This window comes from Octopus sinensis, linkage group LG15, assembly GCF_006345805.1.
Source record: "Octopus sinensis linkage group LG15, ASM634580v1, whole genome shotgun sequence".
NCBI lineage: Eukaryota > Metazoa > Mollusca > Cephalopoda > Octopoda > Octopodidae > Octopus > Octopus sinensis.
The window spans coordinates 56,495,582-56,523,522 of NC_043011.1; the positions used below are offsets into that span (position 1 = coordinate 56,495,582).

Below are 27,941 nucleotides of genomic sequence, written 5' to 3' on the forward strand. Positions count from 1 at the left end.
GTTCCAATTTTTCTCACCATCACTTGTTACAGTCACCTCTTCCCTCATCTCCCTTCAAACTCTTATGGAACATCCTCCCTCTGTCCCCTCTGTACCACTTAACCCCCTCCCCCTCCCCACTGTTATCTGTGGCTAGGTCCTGGTGACTCTCCAACACTATCTATTTTTTTCTCTATCTCCATCTCTCCTTTCTCTCCTCTTTTTTTCTCCTCTACAATAAGCTCTGTCCCTCGGTTACACTTTGAGCTCTCACCTGGCACAAGGCCGTCTCTCTTGGTTCCACTCATTCTCCTAGCTCAGAAGTGTTACTTGGTGACCTTTCTGTTGTAGGGGGCCACATAAAAAGCACCCAGAAACATTTTGTAAAGTGGTTGGCATTAGGGAGGGCACCAGGCTGTAGAAATCATGCCAAAGCAGACAACGAAGCCTGGTCCAACTCATGTCAGCATGGCAAATGGATGTTAAATGGTGGTGGTGGTGGTGGGGGTGGGGGTGGTGGTGAAGCTTCTATGTTGTTGCTTTGGTCTGCTGTAAATAGAAGCTAAATCTCACGAAGGTCACACTCCACCATCTTAAAAAGTAAAGGAAAGAAACATTAGATAATGTAGTCCTAGATACACAATGTCAGTAAGCGTAATAGTTGTAGGTTGAATGCCTTTGATCATTGCTCTGTCTTGATTGAGGCTGGCTTGAAACCAAAGCCATGACCACCACCACCACCACCACAACAACAACAACAACAATAGCTGCTGTTGCTGTTGAGCGAAGCGGTCTTCGTCTTAGAAGTCTGAAATGTGGTCCTTTGCTATTCGTAAGACCCGCAGAAGAGAAAGCAGGTCAACCCCCGACACCGAGAGCATCGACGGATGGATGAATGCGCATCCAGGCTCAGCGGTTGCGTAGGAAGTCGGGGACAAGAAACGAGAAGAAAGAGTGAAAGTTGGGGCGAAAGAGTATAACAGGGGTCGCCAGCCACTACCCCCTGCCAGAGCCTCGTGGAGCTTTAGGTGTTTTCACTCAATAAACACACACAACGCCTGATCTGGGAATCGAAACCACGATCCTCCGACCTAACCATTGGGCCATTGCGCCTCCACTAGCTGCTGCTGCTGAAAAGATGGAAAACCTTTTCCTTTTTTTTTTAACTTAAACAATTTCATTTGCTGCTCTTTCTAGGAACTCCTGCGTCTTGCTAAAGAAGAATATGCTGATCAAGTTCTGAAAGATATTCGCTTCCACGAGAAAGTTAAAGCCGAATACAAAGCAGAAAAATATCGAATTCATTATGAAATCTGTTTTGAAATTTTATTGCAAATTCTTGATATTGTCTGCAAAATTTGTGATTACAGAGCAATATCGAGCAGGTAGGAATATATTAGCTTATTTATTATTTATTATAGGTTTTATATTTTAAAATCTGTTGGCCGTATTCATGATATTTAATAAGTCATGCTGCTGCTGCTGCTGTTGTTTGCCCTCAGGTCAGCTCCAGATAAGCAAACCTCTGTCCAAATGAATATCAGTTGTGTCTCTCCTATCAATTTTGTATCTAGGACCATATCATTCGATATTTTCCTCAGATATAGTGTATCTAAGACTACACTATCCAATGTGTACTTCCTTTTTAAGATGAGGTGGGTGGGTGATTGGGGGTGGGGTGGGGTGGTTTACTGGTTATATTAAGGCTGCTCCCTTGTTCATTTCAATGAATAAATTTTGACTCAATAGGCTGCTACAATGGGTACCAATGCTCCTATATTCCAATAGGCTGCTACAATGGGTACCAATGCTCCTATATTCCTATAGGCTGCTACAATGGGTACCAATGCTCCTATATTCCAATAGGCTGCTACAATGGGTACCAATGCTCCTATATGCCAAAATATGTGATACAAGCATCTTTCCTGTTGGGGGAAATATCATAGAAACATTTAATATAATAAAAGAGTGAGTTTCTACATGACTGCTAGAAACAGTAATCAAATGTCCCTCAAGTCACACTCTGCTCTCTTGCGTAAAGAAGGACACCTAAAAATGACTGGAATGCTTTTGATCATAGGTTTACTCAATCAGGTTGACCAAGGCTTCAATAATAGCCAGGGTGAGTTTTAGTACATTGTTGCACCTCAGGAGTAATCACTTGACAAGCTAAAAATAGCAGTCAAATATCCCTCAAATTATATCTTGATGTCTTAAGAATGGTAAGACATATTGGATAATGTGGAAGCACTCCGTCGGTTACGACGATGAGGGTTCCGGTTGATCCGAATCAACAGAACAGCCTGCTCGTGAAATTAACGTGTAAGTGGCTGAGCACTCCACAGACACGTGTACCCTTAACGTAGTTCTCGGGAATATTCAGCGTGACACAGAGAGTGACAAGGCCGGCCCTTTGAAATACAGGTACAACAGAAACAGGAAGTAAGAGTGAGAGAAAGTTGTGGTGAAAGAGTACAGCAGGGATCACCACCACCCCCTGCCGGAGCCTCATGGAGCTTTAGGTGTTTTCACTCACAATGCCTGGTCTGGGAATTGAAACCACAATCCTACGACTGCGAGTCCACTGCCTTAACCACTGGGCCATTGCGCCTCCAATATTGGATAATAATGTAGTCCTGACTATACAAAAAGATGGGATGGTCACACCTGGGAAGCCTGTGATCATCCGTCTGCCTGGTCAATGCTGACAAGCTGCTTAGCCACAACAATTGTAATAACTAAGATTTGGTTAATTAAATTATTTTCAGTTAAAAATTTTTCTTAAATATTAAAAAAAAATTCACTTTTCAGACAATAACAATTTATTATTGCTAATTGTAATTTCTTTGTAATTGATTGCTGAGGTTAATTTTTAATTTTGCTGACAAGAAAAAAATATTTATAAAGGCAAAACACCCAGTCTTTCTGCTGTTTCCATGGCTGTGTTTAAAATATTACCGTCTTGTCTGTAAAATATGAAACACATTTGACACTTCCAAAGTTTGTTTACAAAATGTTATTATTAATTTTAAGTTTTAATTTTATTTTTATAAGTAAAGAACAGAATAATTTTTAGATTTAATGAATTTGCTTTTAATAATTGTTTGTCTGCCTTGATACTTTTGCAGTCTGTTGCCCCAGAAACTAATGAGAGAATGGAGGGCTCTTTTTATTAAAGGGAAACCGTTGTATGCAAAATCTGAAATCAAAGATGTTACGGAGTCACAAGAAGAAAACCTAAGAATAGAAGAGGCTAAACAAGTCTTGTTGGACGAAGAGGATTTCAAGGATTATAAGGTTTGCCTTTTGATAAATACTTTGTTGAAAAGGGGTCAGTTAATAGGTTGAATTATGAGCAAGAGGAAAAATAGGTTCCCTGTGTTTTATTGCTAATACTAAACATCTTTTTAATCTGTGCCATACACAGTTGTTACATGGGAATCTGCTGCTGCCGACAGAAGTGCCTGGCGACACAGTGTCATGCACGGTGCCATGAGAGCAGAGAACCTGAGGTCCACTACTGCCAAACTAAAGAGAACCAGGCGAAAGGAGCAGCAGCAACCACTGCTCTCGTCCCCTTTCACTTGCACCAGATGTGGTAGGGGCTGCCACTCGATGGTTGGTCTGCACAGCCACACCAGGAACTGCAGATAAACCCACCACCTTTTCCGAGCTACACCATTGTCTCTCGAGACGGACGGATGCCGAGATGAGATACAGTTGTTAGAAATGTGGATGGATGGAAGCACTCCATCGGTTACGATGACGAGGGTTCCGGTTGATCTGATCAACGGAACAGCCTGCTCGTGAAATTAACGTGTAAGTGGCTGAGCACTCCACAGACACGTGCACCCTTAACGTAGTTCTCGGGAATATTCAGCGTGACACAGAGAGTGACAAGGCCGGCCCTTTGAAATACAGGTACAACAGAAACAGGAAGTAAGAGTGAGAGAAAGTTGTGGTGAAAGAGTACAGCAGGGATCACCACCATCCCCTGCCGGAGCCTTGTGGAGCTTTAGGTGTTTTCGCTCAATAAACACTCACAACGCCTGGTCTGGGAATCGAAACCGCGATCCTACGACCGCGAGTCCGCTGCCCTAACCACTGGGCCATTGCGTCTCCTGTTAGAAATGTATGTTATGCAAGAATCAAGAAATATACTGCAGTGAAATAAGAATTAGAAAGTTTCTTATATAATGAAGTTTGTTAGTTATGACAGGAATAAACTCCTAGTGAGAATGTTGAGGGATGAAAAATTATATTATGAAGCTTGAGACTGGAATGGAAGGTAGCCTGCAGTTGCCATAAGAAATTTACTTCTGCAGAGACTTGAATCTCAGGGCGTTTATAAGACTTTCCAAGAAAATTCTAGACTGTTCAGAAGCAACTTAAAGAATGACAATCAAACTTTTCTTTTAGACTAGTGTGTCCACCATAAACTGAATCCCAGAGTTGTTTGGCAGGACATTACTATATATGGTCTTATCACCAACAGCAGCAACCATCTTCAGTCAACACGACCAAATATAGTAATGTACAGCTTAAACATTCAGGTTCAAATTTCAAGGAAGGTTATCTGCTACAATATGCTAATGAAGTTAGTGTGTAACTCACTAATTAAATAGTTGTGGCAAAAATATTTTAAAACTTGAATTAAAACTAAGTTATTTTCACCCAATTATTTTTGAAAGGGTTTTGAATGCATTTATAAGTTAGTAAAAGTATTTTGTGCAAATTCACACATTTTGAAGAATATTTCAAACTGAGTACTTACTCTTGTGTGAGACACAATGGTTGTTAGGTTAGTGTTAGACTTCTGAGTGTATGGCCATGAGTTGAAATGTAACTATTTCTAGCCATTTCGTTACATCCCTGAGCAAGTGATTAATTCTGTTCCTTCCAGTTTGCCTCGATGGAAAAATAAATAAAATAAAATAAAATAAAACAAAAAAAGGCTTCACTTTTCTGTTAAGGTTGAGTGGTCAGCAGTAGAAATGGTGTCCAACAATTTTTACAATAAACGAGCTTTGCTCAAGAACAGAGAATTAGAATGAAACTGTATTATTAGTGTATTTTTAGCTTAGGTTCCCACACATTGTCCAGCACACTGAGGTGGCGATTATGAGTGTATAATAAGCAACAAATGCTTTGAGACAGAAATTAGATAAAAGACAATTTCAAATAAATTAAAAGTGGAAAATATGTTAACCTTGAAGCATGAGCTAACATAAGTGATACGACAGATTTTGGGGAAATTCATACCTGATCATTTCTGCAATTATTATCATCATCATCATCATCATCGTTTAACATCTGCCTTCCATGCTAACATGGGTTGGACGGTTCAACTGGGGTCTGGGAAGCCAGGAGGCTGCACCAGGCCCAGTCTGATCTGGCAGTGTTTCTACAGCTGGATGCTCTTCCTAATGCCAACCACTCCGGGCAAGGCTGGCAATGGCCACGATCGGTTGGTGCTTTTTACGTGCCACCGGCATGGAGCCCAGTTGAGGCAGTGCTGGCAATGGCCACATTCGGATGGTTCTCTTACGTGCCACCGGCACTGGTATCACAACTGCAATTTCCATTGATTTTTGATCGATTTCGATTTCACTTGCCTCAACAGGTCTTCGCCAAAATAAGTTCTAAAGAAACCATTTAGATCAGTGGTTCTTAACTAGGGGCCATATGACCCTAGTGGGGTCTATATAAGATTTTATATGAAATAAGTTGCTTATACTTTTATAATACACAAATTTTAACAGTTTTTTTTGTACAATTCCTAATAATAACATTGAATGGCTCTAGAGGCCTACTAGATTGAAATAGGGATGAAAGGGGTCCATTGGTAAAAAATGGTGGAGAACCTCTGGTTTGGATTGTGAAATTTCTGTTTAAATGAAATGTAAAGAATTGTTGTGGTGTAATGATAAACAAATGAATTTTATCTTTTTATTGCATTCACAGAATACGGAACATGACTGGCTGCTAGAACCTGATAAACCGAAACCTCGGCACAATCCGGTTGTGGGACACATTGTTAATCGTTTATTGACTTTGTTGTACCCACCTCCAGTAAGTGTCAATAACTTTCTTTGCTCAACTGTTTATGTCAAATATAAACCTATTTTGAAGGAAGAAAGAAAATACAAACCAAAAAGTGAATTCTCTATCCAAAATTGAAAGAGCCATTATTTAAATTTTTGCTGAGTAGCACCTATAATTATTAATGCTGTCATTGGTTTCTTTTGGTGAATCATAGGGGTAATAAACTAAGATTGGTATCTTACAATTTCTTTGGCAAATGGACCAACAAGTATTGAACTCTTACTTACTTGTACTTGTGGCAACATTCACCCTGGGTGGGTTGAGTCGGCTTCTTCCTTGGAAGAAGTTTCGTGGGAATATGTGGATTTCACAGGCGGTCCCTGACAATCCTGGATGTAGAGACATCCTGTTTGCCGCAGATTGTCTGCAGATGCAGGGACAGAACGACCAAGGAGCCGCCGGTTGCTGAAACAGACACTTCAAGGATTTTCACCAGAGCCCCGTCTGCCGGGTTGTGGCCCTAATACCACTTGGTGTCAGAGCAATCCGCCTTGGTTGACCCTACCAGGAACCGAAGTTCCCGACGGCATAGCTCTGACACACGTATTGAACTCAGAATCAAGTGAGTCAAATCAAAATAATACATTTCCTTAAGCATTTCCCCTATTCTTTAGCAAATAGGAAAGCAAAGTATGAGAACCTATATCTCCATGTGTAAAGTATCTAATGTCATCTTTCTACTTTGACCTTTCAGCATTTAAGGGATTCTGCCAAATGCAGTCCTTATTTAGTCACATTGTTTTGAATTAATCACGAATGATCTCATAGCTTTGAGATTTCGATGATGTGATTGCTAATTTTTAGAATGACATTGTAGGGTAGGTGTGAGAGGTTGGATCTGGCTGGTTTGAATATGAAACATGTAGAATATTTGGGTCAGATAATCCCAGTTTAAATGTTAAAAGCTTAAAATCTTATCCGGTTTGTCTTTCATCTCAGCAAAAGCAGCAGGGACACTTAAGGTTCCGTTCAATTGCCTTTACTCTTCCATCATATGTACTTGGCTTTGTAGCCTTTCTTCTTCTCTTGTTTCTTCTTTCAATGGTATTGTTAATCTTTTATTAATCAGTTAATCAGTTTCAGTACATTTTAGACTTTTCAATAACAAGATGATTAAAACGAGGTTATATATTCTGTGGGTGTTTGGTGAATATATTCACAAAGATGGTAAATTTTCTCTGTAACAATTCTTTCTTTACAGTATCTGGATGTTATCTGGTTTGTATTTTGCTTTCAGATTTTACAATATACTTGGAAACAAAGATTAGGCCAAAGTTATAACCTAAAGTTTGTATATTTATTTTTGGGGAATACTTATACCCAAACTGCATGTTCAGTTCAGCAGCAAACCCTCTCACAGCAACTACCATAGGCTGCTGCTGCTAAATAGAATTTATATTCTTTTTTTTGGTAATATTTCTTTAGTATCTGTTTGAGCAGATTTTATCTTCAACAGTAAACTGAAGGAACCTTGAAATAGTGTTGTAATTATTTGCTGTAAATCCTTTCCTTACAGAGGATTTATTTAGGTTGAAAAAAATATATATACTCAACTGGATGAATTTTCTATCTAGAATCTTCTGTGTATCTGAATATATTCAATGTTTTTTCTGTTATCACCATTAGGCTTTCAATTCATTCTGTTCAAAAGTGAAAATAACTTTGATTCTGCAGGTTTTAAAACATTTTAAACATTATTTTATCTTGTCAGTAATTAACCAATGGTTACGGTTAATATACTAGTCTTGGATCATGAGTCCAAAAACAAATCATTGTCTTTGAGAAATTCACTTATCCTATTTGCTTATCATAAAAATGGATCTCGTATTGTGATTTTATGACATGTTAGTGAAGAACAGAATCTAAGAGCACTTCTACATTTGTTCCACTTGCATCATTTCTGTTTAGTAAACAAAAGATATTTAAAATTATAAGAATATATTGCCAGCTGATTTAAAATAATCTAATGTAATAGATTATTTTGTATTTAGAGTATATTTTGCATATAATGTATGTGTGTGTGTGTGGTGTGTGTGTATATACACACTAATATTGAACAATGAGAACGAGTGCTCAACACTGTATTGGTGGATAAATAGTTTTTATTTGTGAGTTAACAAGGCTACCAATGGTTTCATGTAAAGAGGAATCTCTTAATTATCAAGTCAGGAATGTTGGAACTTGTTTACATTTTGGATGAGAGTACTTAGAACATATATATATATTTATATGAGGAAATATATATATTGTGGCATAATGGCTATGAGGTTATGGTACTGGACTTCTGACCATGTAGTCACACGTTCAGATCTTATTAGTGTCCAAAGTGTTGTGTTTGTGAGCCAAGGACTTAACTGCTTCAGTTTCCATGACCGACCAAAACAACCGATCCTACTCTTAGTTCATAGCTTAGTGTTTAATGGTAAAATGGTTATTCAATTCTAAAAGTAATTGCTGCTCAAAAAATGAATGGAAAGCAAGTCAAAATATGTTGAAAAGTTTTTCAAATGCATTTTATTTAATTCTTTTATTTACAAACCTTTCAGTTTGTAAGTATTTCCTCATATGTGGATTCTTAATATTTTCATAATAGCCACCTCCAGAAATACCAGTTTTCCCAGAATTTTCTATTCGAGTTTGTCTGTTGGGAAAAGCATATAGTGGGAAAACGTTCTGTGCAGAGAAACTAGCTGAAGGTAAGTACTTACGTTGAACAGAATTCAAGGTTGGTTGGTTAAGTAAAAGCAAGAAACTTTTAAATAAAAGACTGAAAACAGTTTGGAATAAAAAAGAGGGATCTTTGCTGCAGACATCTTTAGATTCTTATATTTTTGCAATGTTTTTCTGCCATAAGAATTCACTAAGAAATCGATTGTTTTCTGAAGACAGAAATATACTTGTTTGTGCAGTTGGTGGTGGTGGTGGAGGGGACGAGGGGGTTTGAGAGAAGGAAGAAAAACAAATCTGAATGTAATTGAGTAAAAGTTGTGATGGGAAATTTAAAAGTAGGAGAGGGGCTTTCTGAGAAAAAAGACAATACCAAAATGAAATTGCATATATTAGAATGTATAATGGTTACATGAGTCCATTACCATAACAATAAGCTTTTAAATTTTCTTTTAGAATTGTTTTCCCAATGAAAAGTTTATTTCAAAATTCTTGAAGAAATCTCATGAATACATTTTAAGTTGTTCAATATCTCTCTCTCTGTGATATATTGCCATAGTTATCATCATCATCATCATCATCATCATCATCACCATCATAACCTTTACTGTCATATACTAAACAAATGCATTGTGTCTTTATTTCTTAGTCTGTTTTGTTTGATGTTTTATTGTTTGTTGACTAAAGCCTACCATGGCCACATCATTTACCAACAGCCAGATTCATACAACTGTTTTTTTTTGCATCTATTCCATATGATTAAATTCTTGACATATTTAACACCTTCATTGATTTCTCTGGAATGTTTTGGGGCTGTTTGTATACAACTATACGGGGTCTGTCCAAAAAGAAGCGGAACTTTTTAAACAAACAAATTTATTACTTTACTAAAATTCTGTCTCCACTTTTTCCCTGTTTCCAGGAATAGTTTGCAGTCTTTATAGCAAATTGTCTTTGATCTCTTTTGTTGCCTGGAATCAGCAACCTTTTCAGGCTGGTTTCAACTTTGGGAACAAAAGAAAGTCTTTAGACCAAATCCGGAGAGTTAGGTCGCTTGGGGATGACAATCAGCTTGAGCTTTGGCAAAAAAAACAAAAAAAAAAACCATCGGTAGGGAGTGATGCATCAACAGGTGCATTGTTGTGGTGGAGCATCCAGGGTTCCAATTGCCGCCTCTGCTTTGGCATCAACTCTCTCAGATGGCTTAAGACATCCAAAGAAGAACTCTCTATTGATTGGGTCATCAAATGGAACAAATTCACAAGGAACAACCTGATTCAAAATAAAACAAAAACCCAACAACAACATAGGTACAAGTATGGCCACATGGTTAAGAAGCTTGCTTCTTGAACCACATGGTTTCAGGTTCAGTCCTACTGCATGGCATCTTAGACATGCAACTTCTACTTTAGCCTTGGGCCAATCAATGACTTGTGAGTGACTTTGATTGACAGAAACTTTGTGGAAGCCTATTCTTCATGTGTGTATGTGTGTGTGTGTGTGTGTGTGTGTGTGTGTAGATATATATGTGGGTGAGCTGAAACATTAATAGGCTGACTATGAAGGGGTGATGCTAGATCTGTGAAATCCTGCATGCATTAATTTCAACCTCTCTTATTAATAACTGACATCTGACTGTTCAAAGAAGACTTCAAAGGTAACTAGTTGGGACTTCTTTTGAAAATGGACAAAATCTGGCATTGTGGTGTTATCAAGTACCTGCAGAAAAATGGCTTAGCCATCTCAAGGACATTCATGCTGGTATGGTTGCTACATTAGGGAATGATGCTCCAACTTTGTCAACAGTGAAAAAGTGGGCAGCTGAATTTAGGAGGGGAAGGGGGAGTCTTGAAGATGACCCCAGAGATTTGGATATCCTGCAACTGCCACCACCAAGGAAAATATTGTGTTCACCACATGGTGATGGACGACAGGCTATTGATTATAAATCAAATAGAAATAGCGAATGCTATTAGCATATCCTGTGAGAGAGTTGAGAAGATTCTGTGCAATGAACTTGGCATGACAATGGTTTCTGCTCAGTGGATGCCATGTCTCCTGACACCTGATCAAAAGCACACCAGGTTGGTCACATCATGGGAAAATCTGACATTGTTTGAAGCAGATCCATCTGGTTTCTTTGAACGTTTCTTTGCCCAGGATGAGTGTTGGGTTCAGCTCTCTGAGCCTGAAACAAATAAAATACGATCCATGCAGTGCAAACACCCCTTCTTCACCTGCTCTAAAGAAGGCCAAAGTTGCTTCATCTGCAGGGATGGTGGTGGCTTTAGTTTTGGGGAATGCTAAAGGCATTGTGTTTACTGACTGTCTTCAAAAGGGCTACACCCTCAATGGAGAAGACTGTGCCAACTTGCTGAGGTAGTTATGAAAGGCAGTCAAGACTAAATGCTCAGGGAAACTGACGAAAGGGGTTTTGTTTCATCAGGACAATGCTCCAGCACACAAGGCCTTGGTTTCAGTGACTGCTGTGTATGACTGGCTTTCAACTGGTCCATCACTCTCCCTATTCCCTTGATTTGGCCCCTTCTCACTGTCATCTGTTTCCTAACATGAAAAAAACCCCTTAGCTGTGAACACGTATCGCAGAGATGAGAGGACGTCGTCTCTACTGTTGATGAGTGTTTTGACCAACACCGATGAAATGAAATGTGTGGACCGCAAGGGGTGGGGCTGTTATGTTGAAAAATAAACTGCATTTAATTAACATTCCATGAGAGTATCTTAGTCAGCCTATGGACTTTTCAGCTGACCTTCGTGTGTGTGTGTGTGTGTGTGCATATGTATATATGTGTATGTGCTTTTGTGTTTGTATTTGTCCTCCACTACTTGACAGCTGGCGTTGGTTTGTTTGCATCCCCATAACCTAGTGGTTCAGCAGAAGTGATTGATAGAATAAGTACCAGACTTAGCCATACATACTGGGGTTGAATTGTTAGACTAAAGCCCTTGAAGGCAGAGCTCCAGCATGGCCATGATCTAGTGTCTGAAACAAGTAAAAGAGTCTGTTATGTCAGCTGAATGAGTCTGATAAGATTTCATGGATTGTCCGCACCAACCCTACCTGAACTTCCTAATTGGAAATGCCGGAACCTCACCTTTCAAACAACTCTTGCAACAAGAATAGCCAAAACCTTCAAATATTTTTTTCCCAAATTTTTTCCATACAAATATGTCTTTCCAGTTTCTTCATTGTTCAACTTGTAACCATTTGCAGAGTGCACTAAACAGGTTCAATCTAGAATGTGTAGACTGATGACAGACAGACAGACATGGCACGCTGTGGTTCTTATTAGACTGAAGGCCAAGGTCACCCATACACAGCCCTGTTGTTAGGAGCCATAATGAGGCTGCTGCATCACTTAGTTGTTAGGGTTTTCAACTCACAGTCAGGTTGTGAGTTTGATTACCAGTGGCACAATGTGCCTTTGAGCAAGGCATTTTATTTCTTGTTGCTCCAGTCTCCCCTCAGCTGGCAAAAATGTGTTGTACCAGTAATTCAAAGGGGTCCAGCCTTGTCACGTTCTGTGTTGCACTGAATCTGGCTGAGAGATGTATATTAAGGCTGTTCCATCGATCGGATCAGCTGGAACCCACATCATCGTAACAGACAGAATACCTATTTCTTTACTACCCATAAGGGTCTAAACACAGAGGACAAACAAGGACAGACAAACAGATTAAGTCGATTATATCGACCCCGGTGCATAACTGGTACTTATTTAATTGACCCCAAAAGGATGAAAGGCAAAGTCAACCCCGGTGGAATTTGAACACAGAACGTAGCGACAGATGAAATACTGCTAAGCATTTCGCCCAGCATGCTAACGATTCTGCCAGCTCGCCGCCTTAACTGACAGAATACCAGTTACGCTCATCGGTCGGTCGGTTGGTCGGTTGTTTTCAAATCTGGTTACATTTCGACAGACCTTGTATTTTGAATTTCCTCTTACTCCTACTTCCTCATATTTACACTGAATACATATTTTCCTTTATTAGACACCAGCTACGTAAGTACACTCATCAATACACACACATATATAAACAAATATGGGTGTGGAGAAAATACAAAACTTATTGACAAACTCAGTGAGCTGAGATAATTGGATCTGTTGTCGGCAATTTTATGAATGCCATCTACTTTATTAATAGAGAGCCACGAAAAGAAATTTGAATTTGTTCTATTAATTCATGTACAGCATATGTTAATTAGCTTAATTAAACAAATAGACTTTAATTTCTTATCCAGAAACACAATATTTACAATAGGATTTAAAGTTATGACCTGAAAGTCAACGGTTAAAATGTTACACTATTCTGTTTCTTGTGTATGTGTGTGTGTGTGTGCATGTATATATATATATATCATCATCATCATCATCGTTTAATATCTGTTTTCCATGTTGGCATGGGTTGCATGGTTCGACCGGGGTCTGGGAAGCCAGGAGACTGCACCAGGCTCCAGTCTGATCTGGTGGTGTTTCTACAGCTGGATGCCCTTCCTAACGCCAACCACTCCGTGAGTGTAGTGGGTGCTTTTTACGTGCCACCGGCACAGGTGCCAGGGGAGGCTGGCAACGGCCACGATCGGTTGGTGGTTTTTACGTGTCACTGATACGGAAGCCAGTCAAGGCGGCACTGGCATTGGCCACGTATGGATGGTGCTTTTTAGGTGCCAGGGTATACACATATATCATCATTTAACATCTATTGTTCATGCTGGCATGGGTTGGATGGTTTTACTGGGTTGGTATGCTGAAAGTCTGCACCAGACTCCAGTCTGATTTGACATGGTTTTCTACAGCTGGATGCCTTTCTTAACGCCATCCACTCTAAGAGTGTAATGGGTGCTTTTATGTGCCAGTGGCACAGATGCGAATTTGTGTGACACCGGTACCTGCTATGACTGTGATTTTGCTCAGCTTGATGGGTTCTCAAGCATGATATACATACATACATACATGCATACACACACACATACATATATATATATATATATATATATACATATATATATATATGTGTGTGTGTGTGTGTGTGTGTGTATATATATATATATATACATATATATACAATTATAAATGGCAGAGAAATAGTATGATGAATATTTATTTAACAATAAGAAAATTCAAATGTCATGGCAAATTGTTTCGTAGCTTAAAAACATGTAGATAGTTTATGTTATTATATTTCATAATAAATAAATTACTTACATGTCTGCATTAGTACAAAATGCCAAAAGATTTTCCCAAGTAATGCAGAATTAAAGCCAAATCATTTGTGACTTTCTGCCCTCCTCATTGTTTTCTCTTGTGTTGTAAATATATATTCTAAATGTTTTGTAGAATGATACATTAAAGAGCCCTTTTTTTTTTTTTACATGAGTCCTCCTGGACTACTGGAATCCTTATACTGTGACTTGGATTTATGTATATTAGCACAGGTATGGCTGTGTGGTAAGGAGTTTGCTTCCCAAACCCATGTTTCCAGCTTCGGTCTCACTGCATAAACACCTTGGCACTGGGGCAAGTCTCTTCTACTAACCCATACCAGCATGGGAAAGTGGATACTAAAATGATGATGGTGATGATGATGATGATGATTCATAATGATGTTGGTGATGGTGATGATGGTGGTGCTGTTGATGATGATGATGATGGCAGTGATGATGATGATATTGGTGTAGGTGATGATGATGATGGTGGTGGTGTGGTGGTGGTGGTGGTGGTGATGATGATGATGGCATTGATGATGATGATATTGGTGTAGGTAATGATGGTGGTGGTGGTGGTGATGATGATGATATTGGTGTAGGTGATGGTGATGATGATGATGATGGCAGTGATGATGATATTGGTGTAGGTGATGATGATGATGATGGTGGTGGTGATGGTGGTGATGGTGATGGTGATGGTGATGATGATGATGATGGCAGTGATGATGATGATATTGGTGTAGGTGATGGTGATGATAACTATGAAGCATGTCAGAAAACCTGTCCACGTATCTCTAATGTGGATGCTGTCGTAGTGTGTAGCAAGCCTGATAAAACCAGCTTTTGCTGAATCCAAATAAAAACTAATCCTTTATTTTAACAGCTCCTGGAAACGATCTGATGGTGTCTTTGAAACTGTATTAAAACTTTATCATCTTGGAATTAATTTTACTTCTGTTAACACATTCATATTTGCTAATTTCTATAGATTCCTTTTCTTCATATTATATTTAAAACTTTTAGCTACTCTTCTTTACATTTGCAAGGTTGTAGAAATACGAAATGTACCAGCATAAACGGGGTTAGAACAACTTTGATATATTCATAAGCTCATAAAGCACAAAAATATTAAAGACAGGTATGCCATAGAAGTGGCAACTATTATATTCTTATTCTTTCATTCAAAATTCAGCATTGAAGCTTACAAGATATATTTTAATTCCTCTTATGAAGTTGTTTATTCATTGTGAGTGCTCTATAACTGTTTAGAAATTAGTTGGAGCTATAACCAATGCCTATAGGGAATATTTGAATGGAAAGAATGAATTTCAAATATAGGCCGGTGGTGGCAGAGGCTGTGTTTGTGTGTAATCATTGGTTTTTGTTGACTTCCCTTTCTGGCTTGGATTGGTTGGGCCAACCCTGGCCAAGTCAGTTTTTATTCAGAATTCCCTTTTAGATGAGTTGGGGAATTATGTGTCACTCTTACATTTCCATTTTGGCATGGTTTCTATGGCTAGATGCCCTTCCTAAGACCAATCAGAGTGTACTGGATACATTTTATGATGCACAAGTACTAGAGAGATTGTCGTGTCCTCAACACAACACAAGAACTCTCTCTAGCCTTTTGCTGACCCTGTCCGATTACCAACCATTCTACAGAATATTCTGGGTGCATTTAACATAGAGAAGTTGCCAAGGCAGTTGCAGCAGCAACAGTAATTCACAGTGTAAGAATTTGAGAAAGAAAATTCATATTTGGCAAATTGTTTTTGGAACTGAGGAGTATTGCCATTATATTCCACACTATGGTATTTCAAGAACCAAATATGTTCTTTTGTCATATTTGGGCATTCTCTCAAAACTACTCAACAATATGATTCAATAATATTTAATGTAATTTAAATTATGATAGGTTTTAACATTTAGAATTGTGAACCTTTCCCAAGAATTCTAAAAGCCGATAAAAGCTGATTCCAAATAGAAATCATGTGAATAGACGTAGGGTAAACTCTTATTTAGTACTATTTCAATTGTCAAACTAATTTAAATAAATGTTTGTAAAGAACAAGAATATTGTGTATTTCAAGAAAAATGATGTTTCATTTCAGAATATAACCTTAAGATTTTAAACATTGATGAACTTGTAAAAAATGCCATCCAAACTTTTCATGACAATGAAGAAGCTGCATCAAAAGCTAATGTAAGTTGCTTTTGTTTTATTGTTTTTTACTTTTCTATATTAACTGTCAATACTTGTCATTGGAATTACTGCAAAAGAATTCAAGAATTAGTTGTTGCTTTTTACTTCTTTTTTTTAATATAAAATTTAAAATAACACAGCATTGTGAAAATACTGACATAAAACACATTTTATTTGAACTAACATATATATCCTCTTGTCTTTTATTAGTATTGCAATGTAGTACCACCACCACCACCACCACCAATTCTGGTTTCAAAATTATAATGGTTTCAGATCTTGACACAAGGCCAGCAATTGTAGGGGCATGGTAGGGAATCGATTACATCAACCCCAGCACTCAATTGGTACTTTATTTTGTCAGTCCTGTAAAGATAAAAGGCAAAGTTGACTTTGGTGAAATTGAACCCAGAATGAAATGAATCTGAAGAAATGTTGCTAAGCATTTCGCCCAACACAGATTCTGCCAGTCACATTCTTTAATACAACAGCATAATCCAATTCAGTTGATTTTGGGGGGCCCAGTTTAACATACCTATTTCTTTACTACCCACAAGGGGCTAAATACAGAGAGGACAAACAAGGACAGACAAACGGATTAAGTCGATTATATCAACCCCAGTGCGTAACTGGTACTTAATTTATCAACCCCGAAAGGATGAAAGGCAAAGTCGACCTTGGCGGAATTTGAACTCAGAATGTTACAGCAGACGAAATATGGCTACGCATTTCGCCCGGCGTGTTAACATTTCTGCCAGCTTGCTGCCAGCCCAGTTTAACATACCACTTGGCCCTTAAGGGTATATGTTTAGTGGAAGCCTGTCTGTGTGTTGCAAACATTGGGCGACAAGACTCCGGTCTGAGAATAATTTCTTCTCTCAAGAGTCAAGAGCTGCTGCACCAGTTTCTTTTCAAAGACTTCCCCTCCACAAAGAAACAGAAATTATAGAAAGAATATTTCAGTGAATATCAAATGACTGAAATAACATGCAGTCGTCCATATTGTTAAACACAATGTTAGCAGGAAATGTATTGAACAAATACATTAGCAGGATCATAACAAACAATATATTCTAAATAAATACATTAAGAACGATTGGTTTCATTGGCAAATATCAATAAAGGTATTTACCTCCACTGGATAACTTTGATGATGGGGTTATGCATTAGTCGAACGACTATTTGTGTGTGTGTGTGTAACTATAACTGGCACTCCGTCGGTTGTGACGACGATTGTTCTACTTGATCTGATCAACAGAGCAGCCTGCTAATGATGTTAAAGTGCAAGTGGCTGAGTATTCCACAGACACGCATACCCTTAATGTAGTTCTCAGAAAAATTCAGTGTGCCACAGAATATGACAAATTTGGCCTCTTTGAATTACAGGTAGATCTCCTCTTCACCAATGAGTGGACTGAAGCAGTGTGAATGTGCCTCCTCAGGTAAATGTCTAAATAAATCCTTCGTTAAATCTTTACTCAAATGACAGTAGGATTTAACAAAGGTCTTGTTTAAACAATTACCTGATGAAGTGCATTTTATACCTTGGATGGATGATAGTGATGCAATATGTTGCTTATATCATCCTACCAATGTACTGTGGGTGTAAAGGTGTTTCAAAACAATTGTAGTGATTTTAAATAAAGTATATCATTCACCTAATTTTCTATCATTTACCTATTTGTATAAACTCTATGGATACTGTGAAATTCCTGTTGTATATCCAGTATCAGGAGCATTTCCACTGTATGATGACATCAGGTAGCCAATAACTGTGGATGAGCTTTGCATAGCAATGATACAAAGTGTTTACTTGAATCTTATTTAACTATGTTTATATATATATAGATAGATAAATAGATAGAGAGACAGATATTGGCATGTAAAAAGCACCAACCGATCGTGGCTGCTGCCAGCCTCTCCTGGCACCTGTGCTGGTGGCTCGTAAAAAGCACCCACTACACTCATGAAGTGGTTGGCGTTAGGAAGGGCATCCAGCTGTAGAAACACTGCCAGATCAAATTGAGCTTGGTGCAGCCTCCTGGGCTTCCCAGCCTCCAGTTGAACCGTCCAACCCATGGTAGCATGGAAAACGGACGTTAAACGATGATGATGAGGATATATATATATATATATATATATATATATATATATATATATAGAGAGAGAGAGAGAGAGAGATATGTGAAAGAGGGTTAGTGAAAGCTATTGCAGAGTGAATAGACAAGAAATGTTCTCAATATTTCAGCTTCAATGAGAAGTAATTAGGTATCAAAATATTCTAAGAAAAATTAAATTTGAACAATTAAAAAAGAAAGAAACCAGTTTTGGAAGACAAGAAGTGTGATTTCTTTTAAATTGTCTGCAGACATATGTTTTAATTGAACAGCCTGAGTTTTTTTTTTTTTTTTTCTGCAGACCTTGCATCAATAGAAATTCAAAGTTGTACTTGAGATAGAATGTTAATCACATCAGTGTTGTAGGCTTTATTTTTCTTCTTTTTGTGTAAATTCTGCTAAATCGAAAAACAAACAAGGGTTGGTGACAGGAGTGGCATCTGGTCAGCTGTATATAGGTGTGTGTGTATTTATGTGTGTTGTGTCTGTGTGTATTTGTGCATATTTTTGTGTATGCATCTGTGTTTTGTATATTTATGCGTGCGCGCGCATGTGTGTGTGTGTGTGTGTGTGTGTGTGTTTTCCTGTACATCTGTACCTCAATGCTGGCATCTGGTAGCTTCACTTGTCATCATCTGAGTGAAACAATGATGTTTATTTTCCTTGTTGACATTACAATCATTCACTCTTTGCTTTCAAAGTTGAGTGAATTAAGAAAAACCTTATTTGGGAAAGACACATGAGGGTTGGTGACAAGAAGGGCATTTAGTCATAAAATGTTGCCTCAAATAAGTCTGCATCTAACCCATGCCAGCATAGAAAAATAGATGTTAAATAAATGAGTAAATGAATGAACAAATAAGTAAGAAATGTCCAAAGTAATTCCTGTCATTTTGTTCAAGACTCAAATAAACCAGGAAGAAGTGCAATGGTTATTTTTATCAACATTTGAAGAATTAAAGGCAAAGAATTTAGATTGAGAACAAAGTAACATAAACTGTCTCTTGCAAGGGCAAAGAAGCATCAAAGATGATTTGCCCCCCCCCCTCAATCTCCAAACTGAAAGAGCTGCTTAAAGGTCTTGCAATCTCTTCTGAATCCATTACAACATCTCAGAAGGCCTTCCATTCATCAGCAGATATTTCAGAGTCTCAAGCATTTCACCCCTTATATCCAGTTCACTTTGCCTGAGTGGGGCAGCAAGGACTGAATTTGTCTTTCTCCTGCAGAAGGGTCTCACTGGGGGTCTCTTGGTCAATCCCAACCGCCCTTCACTGGTTTCAACTCCCTTCCTTTGTGGCTCCCTCTTTTGTGGCTTTCTTCAGTTGTCTGCATTCCAAACCAATTTCCTGCAGGAAACAGTGCACCAGCCTGGCCGTGGCGGGGGGGGGGACTGTGGGCAGTCAACCATTTCCAATTTATAATTTTTTTTTTCTGAAACATTAAGATTAGTAAAATATTATGCTCGACATAATGTTAAAACATCGAAACTAATATTTGAAAGTCTCACCAAGTATTTTATGTATTTATTAAATTGATTGCTTCAGTTTTTTAAAATTTTTATTATTATTATTATTATTATTATTATTATTATTATTATTATTATTACTTTATTATTATCATTACTTTATTATTATTATTATTATTATTACTATTATTATTAGTATTACTATTATTATCATTATCATTATTATTATTATTATTACTATTACTATTATTATTGTTGATATTTTTTTGTTTTATTGTTGTTGTTATCATTATCATCATTATTATTATTACTATTACTATTATCATTATTGTTGGTGTATTTTGTTTTGTTGTTGTTATTATTATTATTACTATTATTATTATTATCATTATTATTACTATTACTATTATTATTATTTCTTTTTTATTTCTTTTTTCTTTTTTTTTTTTCAATTATGAGGCCATGGGTGTAACCTATTCATGTATGATAATAGCATAGAGTTGGTTACATTATTGTTGAAGCAGCAGCAGCAGCAGTGATTATTAGATGTTAGTATTTATATTTCCAATATCAATGTGAAATATGAGAGATGATGGCAGTAAATAGCATTTTTTTTTTGTAATGAAATTTAATGCGGATCTTTCGTTGAGCTCATGGCATTTGTGTCTTTGTCTTTTGTTTTTACTTGTTTCATTCACTGGGCTGTGGCCATGCTGGGGCATTGCCTTGAAGGGTATTTTTTCAGGCGGCAAGCTGACAGAAACGTTAGCACACCGGGCGAAATGCGTAGCTGTATTTCGTCTGCTGTTACATTCTGAGTTCAAATTCCGCCAAGGTCGACTTTGCCTTTCATCCTTTCGGGGTCGATAAATTAAGTACCAATTACGCATTGGGGTAGATGTAATCAACTTAATCTGTTTGTCTGTCCTTGTTTGTCCCCTCTATGTTTAGCCCCTTGTGGGCAATAAAGAAATAGGTATTTTTTAGTCAAGCAAATCAACATCAATATTTATTTTTAAGCCTGATGTTTTATGTATTGATCACTTTTGTTGGACTGCTAAGTAATGGGGACGTAAACAACCAGTTGTCAAGTGGTGATGGGGAACAAACACACACACACACACACACACACACACCACACTCTCTCTCTCTCTCTCTCTTTCACACTCACACATGCACTTAAACGCACGCGCACACACACACACACACACACACACACACACACACACACACACACACACACAATAGTTTCTGTCAACCAAATTCACTCATTATACATTGTTTGTCCTGGGGCTATAGTAAGAGAAACATTTGCTCCAGGTGCTGTGTAGTGGGACTGAACCTGAAACCACATGATTACAAAAAAGGCCTCTTAACCTCATAGCCATTATATATTTTTGATCATTTGCGTTGTCACCATTTTTTACTAAACTGTTATTATTTTATCGGAAATATTGTCCATTCATTCATTTTGCTTGTCCTAGAATCCATTTTTCCCTGCTTCCATGGTTTGGATGCAAACTTCCATGTGACAGCATTTTACAGCCAAATGCCATTCTTGGCACTAACCTTTGCCTGTTTCTTAACAAAGAAATTCTTTTATTCCACTGGATTTTGAAAGCACAAACTATAATGTCACCATTCTGACATCTTTGCACTCACATACATGTGCACTGCCCCAACACACTTCTGTTGGACCCATGCAAGCTTAAAAATAGACATTAAAACAATAACAGTTATATATAATATGTATATATATGTGGCAAGAAGAAAATGGAAGGGATACAGAAATAGTATACATCAACTGTTAGACATTATATTATGTCTATTTATTTGCTCTAAAAAATTTATGAGAATATATACGTATGTAAAGACTGTGTATTACATATATACGTACCAGTAATTCATAGAATAGAAAAAGAAAAAGAACTATATGTATGTATGTATGCATGTAGTCTGGTTTTCCAAATTTTCAAAAATATTTGGTCAATGGCGATATGTAATACAAAAGAGTACCAATAAGGACTTCTACCGATTGATGATGCTGGTTAACATACATGAGTTTTTGTATCTTCAGTTGGTTGGTTTAACTAGTCTTCATATATTCTCACGTAAAAAGCACCAACCGATCGTGGCCGTTGCCAGCCTCCCCTGGCACCTGTGCCGGTGGCACGTAAAAAGCACCCACTACACTCATGGAGTGGTTGGAGTTAGGAAGGGCATCCAGCTGTAGAAACACTGCCAGATCAGACTGGAGCCTGGTAGAGCCTCCTGGATTCCCCAGACCCCAGTCGAACCGTCCAACCCATGCTAGCATGGAAAACAGACGTTAAGCGATGATGATGATGATGATGATCAAAAGGATGTGTTATAATACTATTCCACAGCCATACCAACAATCCAACATACATACATCATCAGCTGCCCCACGGATATCATTGTGGTTTCGACACCTGGGCAGTACCACTCAATCCAGCAGTGTCAACAGCAATAAAATAAGTGTTGTTTGGGAACAAACAAACCAAAGAAACCACAATTTTCAAACACATTTACCCAATGTACAACCATATCGATAAATAAATTCAATAAGTAAATCTGTAACCAACTTCTAAATATGTAACTAAACAGCGACTGAACCTTTAAGTCAAACATTTTATTCCCTACAGTTTTCCATATATATGTATATACACACAGACATACATACACGCACATATATGACAGGGTTCCGTACAGTTTCCAATTGCCAATCTCACTCATACAGCATTGGTCAACCTGGGTGCCTAGTTGTAGACATCTGCCTAAAGAGTCATGCTGTGGAACTGAACCCCAAACCATTTGGTTAAGAAATGTCTATGTTTCAGGCCACGGATTGTTTATTTTGTCAACAATTCCTTTAAGTTAGACAGAGTTGTCTACCCTTGATAGTTCTTTAATTTTTACCTTCACTCGCAGAAACGTTAGCACGCCGGGCGAAATGCGTAGCCGTATTTCGTCTGCCGTTACGTTCTGAGTTCAAATTCCGCCGAGGTCAACTTTGCCTTTCCTCCTTTCGGGGTCGATAAATTAAGTACCAGTTACACACTGGGGTCGATGTAATCGACTTAATTCGTTTGTCTGTCCTTGTTTGTCCCCTCTGTGTTTAGCCCCTTGTGGGCAGTAAAGAAACATAAATTTTTCAATATTGGAGTTGGGCATGATTGGATGGCTTGATTAATTATCAATGCCAATTAAATATCACAGTTATGTTGAGAATTTTGCTTCATAGCCACATGGTCTCAGGTTTAGTCCCACTGTGTGGCACCTTGGGCAAGTTTCATGGATCAACCAATGCCTTGTGAGTGGAAACTGAAAGAAACTTCTGTGTGTGTGTGTGTGTGTGTGTGTGTGTGTGGTGTGTGTGTGTGTGTCTGTGTGTGTGTGTGTGTGTGTGTGTGTGTGTGTGTGGTGTGTGTGTGTGTGTTTGCATATCTCTTTATCTTGATATACTGTGATAGTTGTAAGTGAGTGTCATTGTCATACAAGCAGTGTCATTTCTGGCCATTGGGAAGTGTTACCTTATTAGGAAGCAGGTGAGGGTTGGCAACTGGAAGGGCACCCAGCCATAGAAAATCTGCCTCAATAACCTCTGTCCGACCGATGCAAGTACAGAAAAGTGGATGTTAAATAATGATGATGCTGGTTGGTGTTGCTGTTGAGCAAACGGTCTTCATCCCAGAGCTCGCAAGATGGGAGAAGTCCAAAATGTGGTCCTTTGCTGTTCGTAAGACCCGCAGAAGAGAAAGCAGGTCAACCCACAACACTGAGAGCATCGACGGATGGATGAATGCGCATCCAGGCTCAGCGGTTGCGTAGGAAGTCGGGGACAAGAAACAGGAAGAAAGAGTGAGAGAGAGTTGGGGAGAAAGAATACAACAGGGGTCGCCCCCCCTGCTGGAGCCTCATGGAGCTTTATTTAGGTGTTTTCGCTCAATAAACACACACAACGCCCGGTCTGGGAATCGAAACTGCGATCCTCCGACCGCGAGTCCGCTGCCCTAACTATTGGGCCATTGCACCTCCACTGATGATGCTGGTGATGGTGATGATGATGAGGAGGAGGAGGAGTAATGTCTCATCAGTTACTGTCTTCTAATGGTTCAATCATTGACTCAGTGAATTTCTGATGGCAACAGTGAAAAATTGTGTTATGATGCTGGTGGTGGCTGCGGTGATGGCAGCTACTATGAGGATGATGATGATGGTGACAATGGTGATGATGGTGATGATGATGATGATGATGACGACGATGATGTTAATGACGGTGACAACGATAATGATGATGATGATGATGATGATGATGATGATGATGGTGACAATGATGACAATGGTGATGATGATGACGATGATGCTAATGACGGTGACATCGATAATGATGATGATGATGATGATGGTGACAATGATGACAATGGTGATGATGATGACGATGATGATGATGATGCTAATGACGGTGACAATGATGATGATGATGGTGACAATGATGACAATGGTGATGATGATGACGATGATACTAATGACTGTGACAACGATAATGATGATGATGATGACAATGCTGCTGCTGCTGCTGATGATGATGATGATGATGTACATTTTTCTAAAGCAATATGGCTTGGCTCTCGTAAATAGAAAGTTTGCAAAGAAGTTCTTTGACTTCAACTTTGTCTTCTCATTTATTAAAGACTAGCAGAATTGCCCGGCGTTGCTCGGGGCTGAATTGCTTGAAAGTACTGTTAATGATTGCACTGAATTATGATGATTATTCAGGCAAATATTGAAATAAGCTTACGGTGGGAGATAAGGACTTAACGCCAAACGTGTGCCATTGCATTGTTTTGGGGGAACCAAATTTCTGATGAGCATTATAGGGGCACTAACTTTAAGTTTGAGAAAGTGTGGTGGTAGTCCGGGGTGCTCAAAGGAATTGAGTACCTCTATTGGATAGTTGATGACGTCCTCTGGGTCAGGAGTTGTATCGATAGACTGATATACATCGACTTCCCCAGGAATGAGTTTTAGCATTTCATCATTAATATGGTGAACAGTTTTATTCCTCGGGGCCAGTATAGCCTTTTTGCCATCCAATCCATATTCTGATAATTAGCTTGTAAATCTGGGAACACTGCATCTCTGAGATCAGAAGGCGTCTTAACAATGGTACAAATGGAATCGATGGCAATATTACCATTTTCATCCCCTGGTATTTTGCCTTCGCCAAGTGCAAGGAGGGTGTGAGGAAATGCTGGTGATGTGATATTACGTCGCATATGAGCACGCATATTGGTGTGAAGTTTGAGAGTTACTTCCGTTTATTTTTAAAAATATGCATTAAAATGGAAAAAATGATGGTAAATTATTTGTAAAATCATAGACTCATCGTAGACGCGCGCTAATACCCAGAAGGGCTCGATATGAATCACGACTATAAGATACCCGGTTTTGGTTAAACTGCATCGCAAAATGTGGGAGTAGTTAGGAATCTAAATCGAGTAGACAGACACACAACCTTTCTTTTATATATATACATACATACACACACACATACATACACACACACACACACACATACATGCATACATACATATACACATAAACCGAGTAAAAAATTTCAGTTATCTCTCTCTTTCACACATTACTCTCTCTGTCTCTTCACACACACTAACAGAAGCACTTCACTTACACAACATACTGTCTGTCTCCCACACTCCATCAAACACACACACACACACACATGTACATCAATGAGTCCCATGCACGGTAACTTCAAAGGAACTTCCCTCATCATACAATCGCTTTCTCTTAGTCTCTTTCGCTCTCATTACTTATGTAAAAAAATAAAAGTTTTTTCTATGTGTGTAAAGAGGAAGTGGGAGGCAGAGTGAAAGAATCACTCACTACAGTAAGTGAATTACTTTCATTTTATTCCTTGCCCACTGTGTGTGTGCGTTTGCGTGTGCTGTAAACCAGACTAAGAAAAGCATTTGACACACACACCAGAATGTGAGTTTTCTGTAAATTTTGCTTAATTGGAGTTTAAATTTTAAAAACTGGACCTGGCATGACGCGATGCATTGTACTCTCAAAACTGCTAGGTAAATTGTAATTGAAGAAATCCTATATTGTAGATTTGTATAACTCCCAAAGGGAGGCAGATAAAATCTGCCTTTTATAATAAGAGATGCTCTCCGAACCACAGAAGCGGTTCTTAAAGCTTCTTCTCTTCCATTTATTTATGGTGTTCCGATTTCAGGTCAAATCCAGATGTTTCTTCTTTCCGTGCAGACTCTTTTCCGCTTCCATTGTTTCTTATTCCATCCATTCGTATTGAAACGTGTGTCCTCGGCATTTAGATTTCAACCAAATACTTTTCTAGTTCTTTCTATGATAAATGTACCATTTTTGGTTTTGTCTTGCTTTCGGCTCTATCAGCCGCCTTTGGTCGCATAAAACCTCTTTTGCAATATCATGAGTAGTAGTAGTAGTAGTAGTAGTAGTAGTAGTAGGTGGTGGTGGTGGTATTCAAATTTGTCAGTCATAAAGCTCTCTCTCTCTCTCTCCTCACTTCTTAGCTATAAGATAAAAGAATATCTCTCTCTCTCTCTCTCTCTCTCTCTCTTTTTTTTAAGACAGTAAGGTGTGCTTATGGGAGATTTGGCTGCTATTTCTGCCAGTTAGATCAATCATATATTGGTCACTTTTTGTCCAGTGAATGGGAATGTGTTTATTTTTTGACTCAACTCTGCCAGGATATTTGACATTTTGTAAGTTTTGTGATTTGAAGAATTTCTTTAAACTGAATTCATTTCTGTTTTTTTTTTTTAACTTCAGAAACCATTCCGTTTTTTGATTAAAAGTGCAAGTTGCATTGACAAGTTGGAAGGAAAAAATGAGTTGGTGTCAATTAGTCGAAGCAAGACAATTATGCCCTCAGGTATGTGCAAACCAAACAGGTAACTATTTCATAATTGTTGGAGAAGTCACCATGTTTTGTCACTTGACAGTCACAATATTAGGACCTTTGTAACTCCTCAACTACCATGTTCTTTAATTCTTCAGTTTGTTTCAGCATATCAAGGCTATGGCCATGCTGGAGCACATCCTTATGCTTTCCCCGAACTCACAAATTTTTATTTGCTACTTTGTTACTCAAATTAATACTTACAAAATGTGGAATTTAGTCAAGTTCCGAAAGAAAAACCTATTGAAGCTGAGAATGTTTTTTCAAAAGGTAGATCTAGTACCAGTTATATACTGGGAATCAGTCATATTAACTCTACACTTCCCTTGAAATATGTGGCATGATGCCAAACAGAAATTCTTATTACAACGCCGGGTCATAGTTCTAGTGCATGCATGTACAGTTGCGTGCATGCGCACATACATGCGAGTACTGTCCAAATCTCTGACCAATCACATACAGCTAGCTGGCATTCAATTGGCATATCAAGTTTCGGGCATTTTGATTGGGTTTTGGATAGAAAATTCACAAAAAGTTACTTCTATTGATTTTTTAATGGCTTTGCATGGTGACTGGGGAAATGTAAAGATGTGCACGACCACGCTTGGACGGTTTTAAATGACCATAGAAAGTGCGAGCCCTCTAACTAAAAAATTGTGGATTTGTATAAAGGACACGCACACAGACAGACATTTTGCCATTTATATATATAGAGATTATTAGAACTGTTTATGACATTTGTTAGTTCCTTAAGTTTATATTAGTGAAAATGGAATGAGTATCAACAAAAAACAAAATAAAATGTTCTTTTTTTTTATTATTCTTGATATTTTTCTTTTTAACTGGAACATGTAAAAGAACTTAATTTTTTAATTAAAAAATTTTTTTTACTCTAGGCACTAGGCCCGAAATTTTTGGGGAGGGGCCAGTTGATTAGATCGACCCCAGTACGAAACTGGTACTTAATTTATCAACTCTGAAAGGGATGAAAGGCAAAGTCGACCTTGGTGGAATTTGAACTCAGAACGTAAAGACAGATGAAATACCACTAAGCATTTCACCTTGTGTGCTAACATTTCTGCCAGTTTGCCGCCTTATGTAAAAAAAAAACTTTACGACTGAGAAATGTGAACTTAATTTAACCAATAATAAGAATTTAATAAACTCTTTTCCTGTTT

At 38.2% G+C, this 27,941-nt stretch overlaps 1 protein-coding gene across 2 annotated transcripts in view; it reads left to right on the forward strand.

The window, feature by feature from the left end:
- LOC115219697 (sperm flagellar protein 2-like) overlaps positions 1-27,941 on the forward strand; it is a 140,809-nt gene that overhangs the window by 76,655 nt on the left and 36,213 nt on the right. For both annotated transcript variants that reach the window (XM_036509790.1, XM_036509791.1), the window contains exons 9-14: positions 1,177-1,364; positions 3,108-3,276; positions 5,944-6,051; positions 8,678-8,780; positions 16,096-16,187; positions 26,634-26,736. In XM_036509790.1, coding sequence (XP_036365683.1) covers positions 1,177-1,364; positions 3,108-3,276; positions 5,944-6,051; positions 8,678-8,780; positions 16,096-16,187; positions 26,634-26,736 — 763 coding nt within the window. The remainder of the gene's footprint in view (positions 1-1,176; positions 1,365-3,107; positions 3,277-5,943; positions 6,052-8,677; positions 8,781-16,095; positions 16,188-26,633; positions 26,737-27,941) is intronic.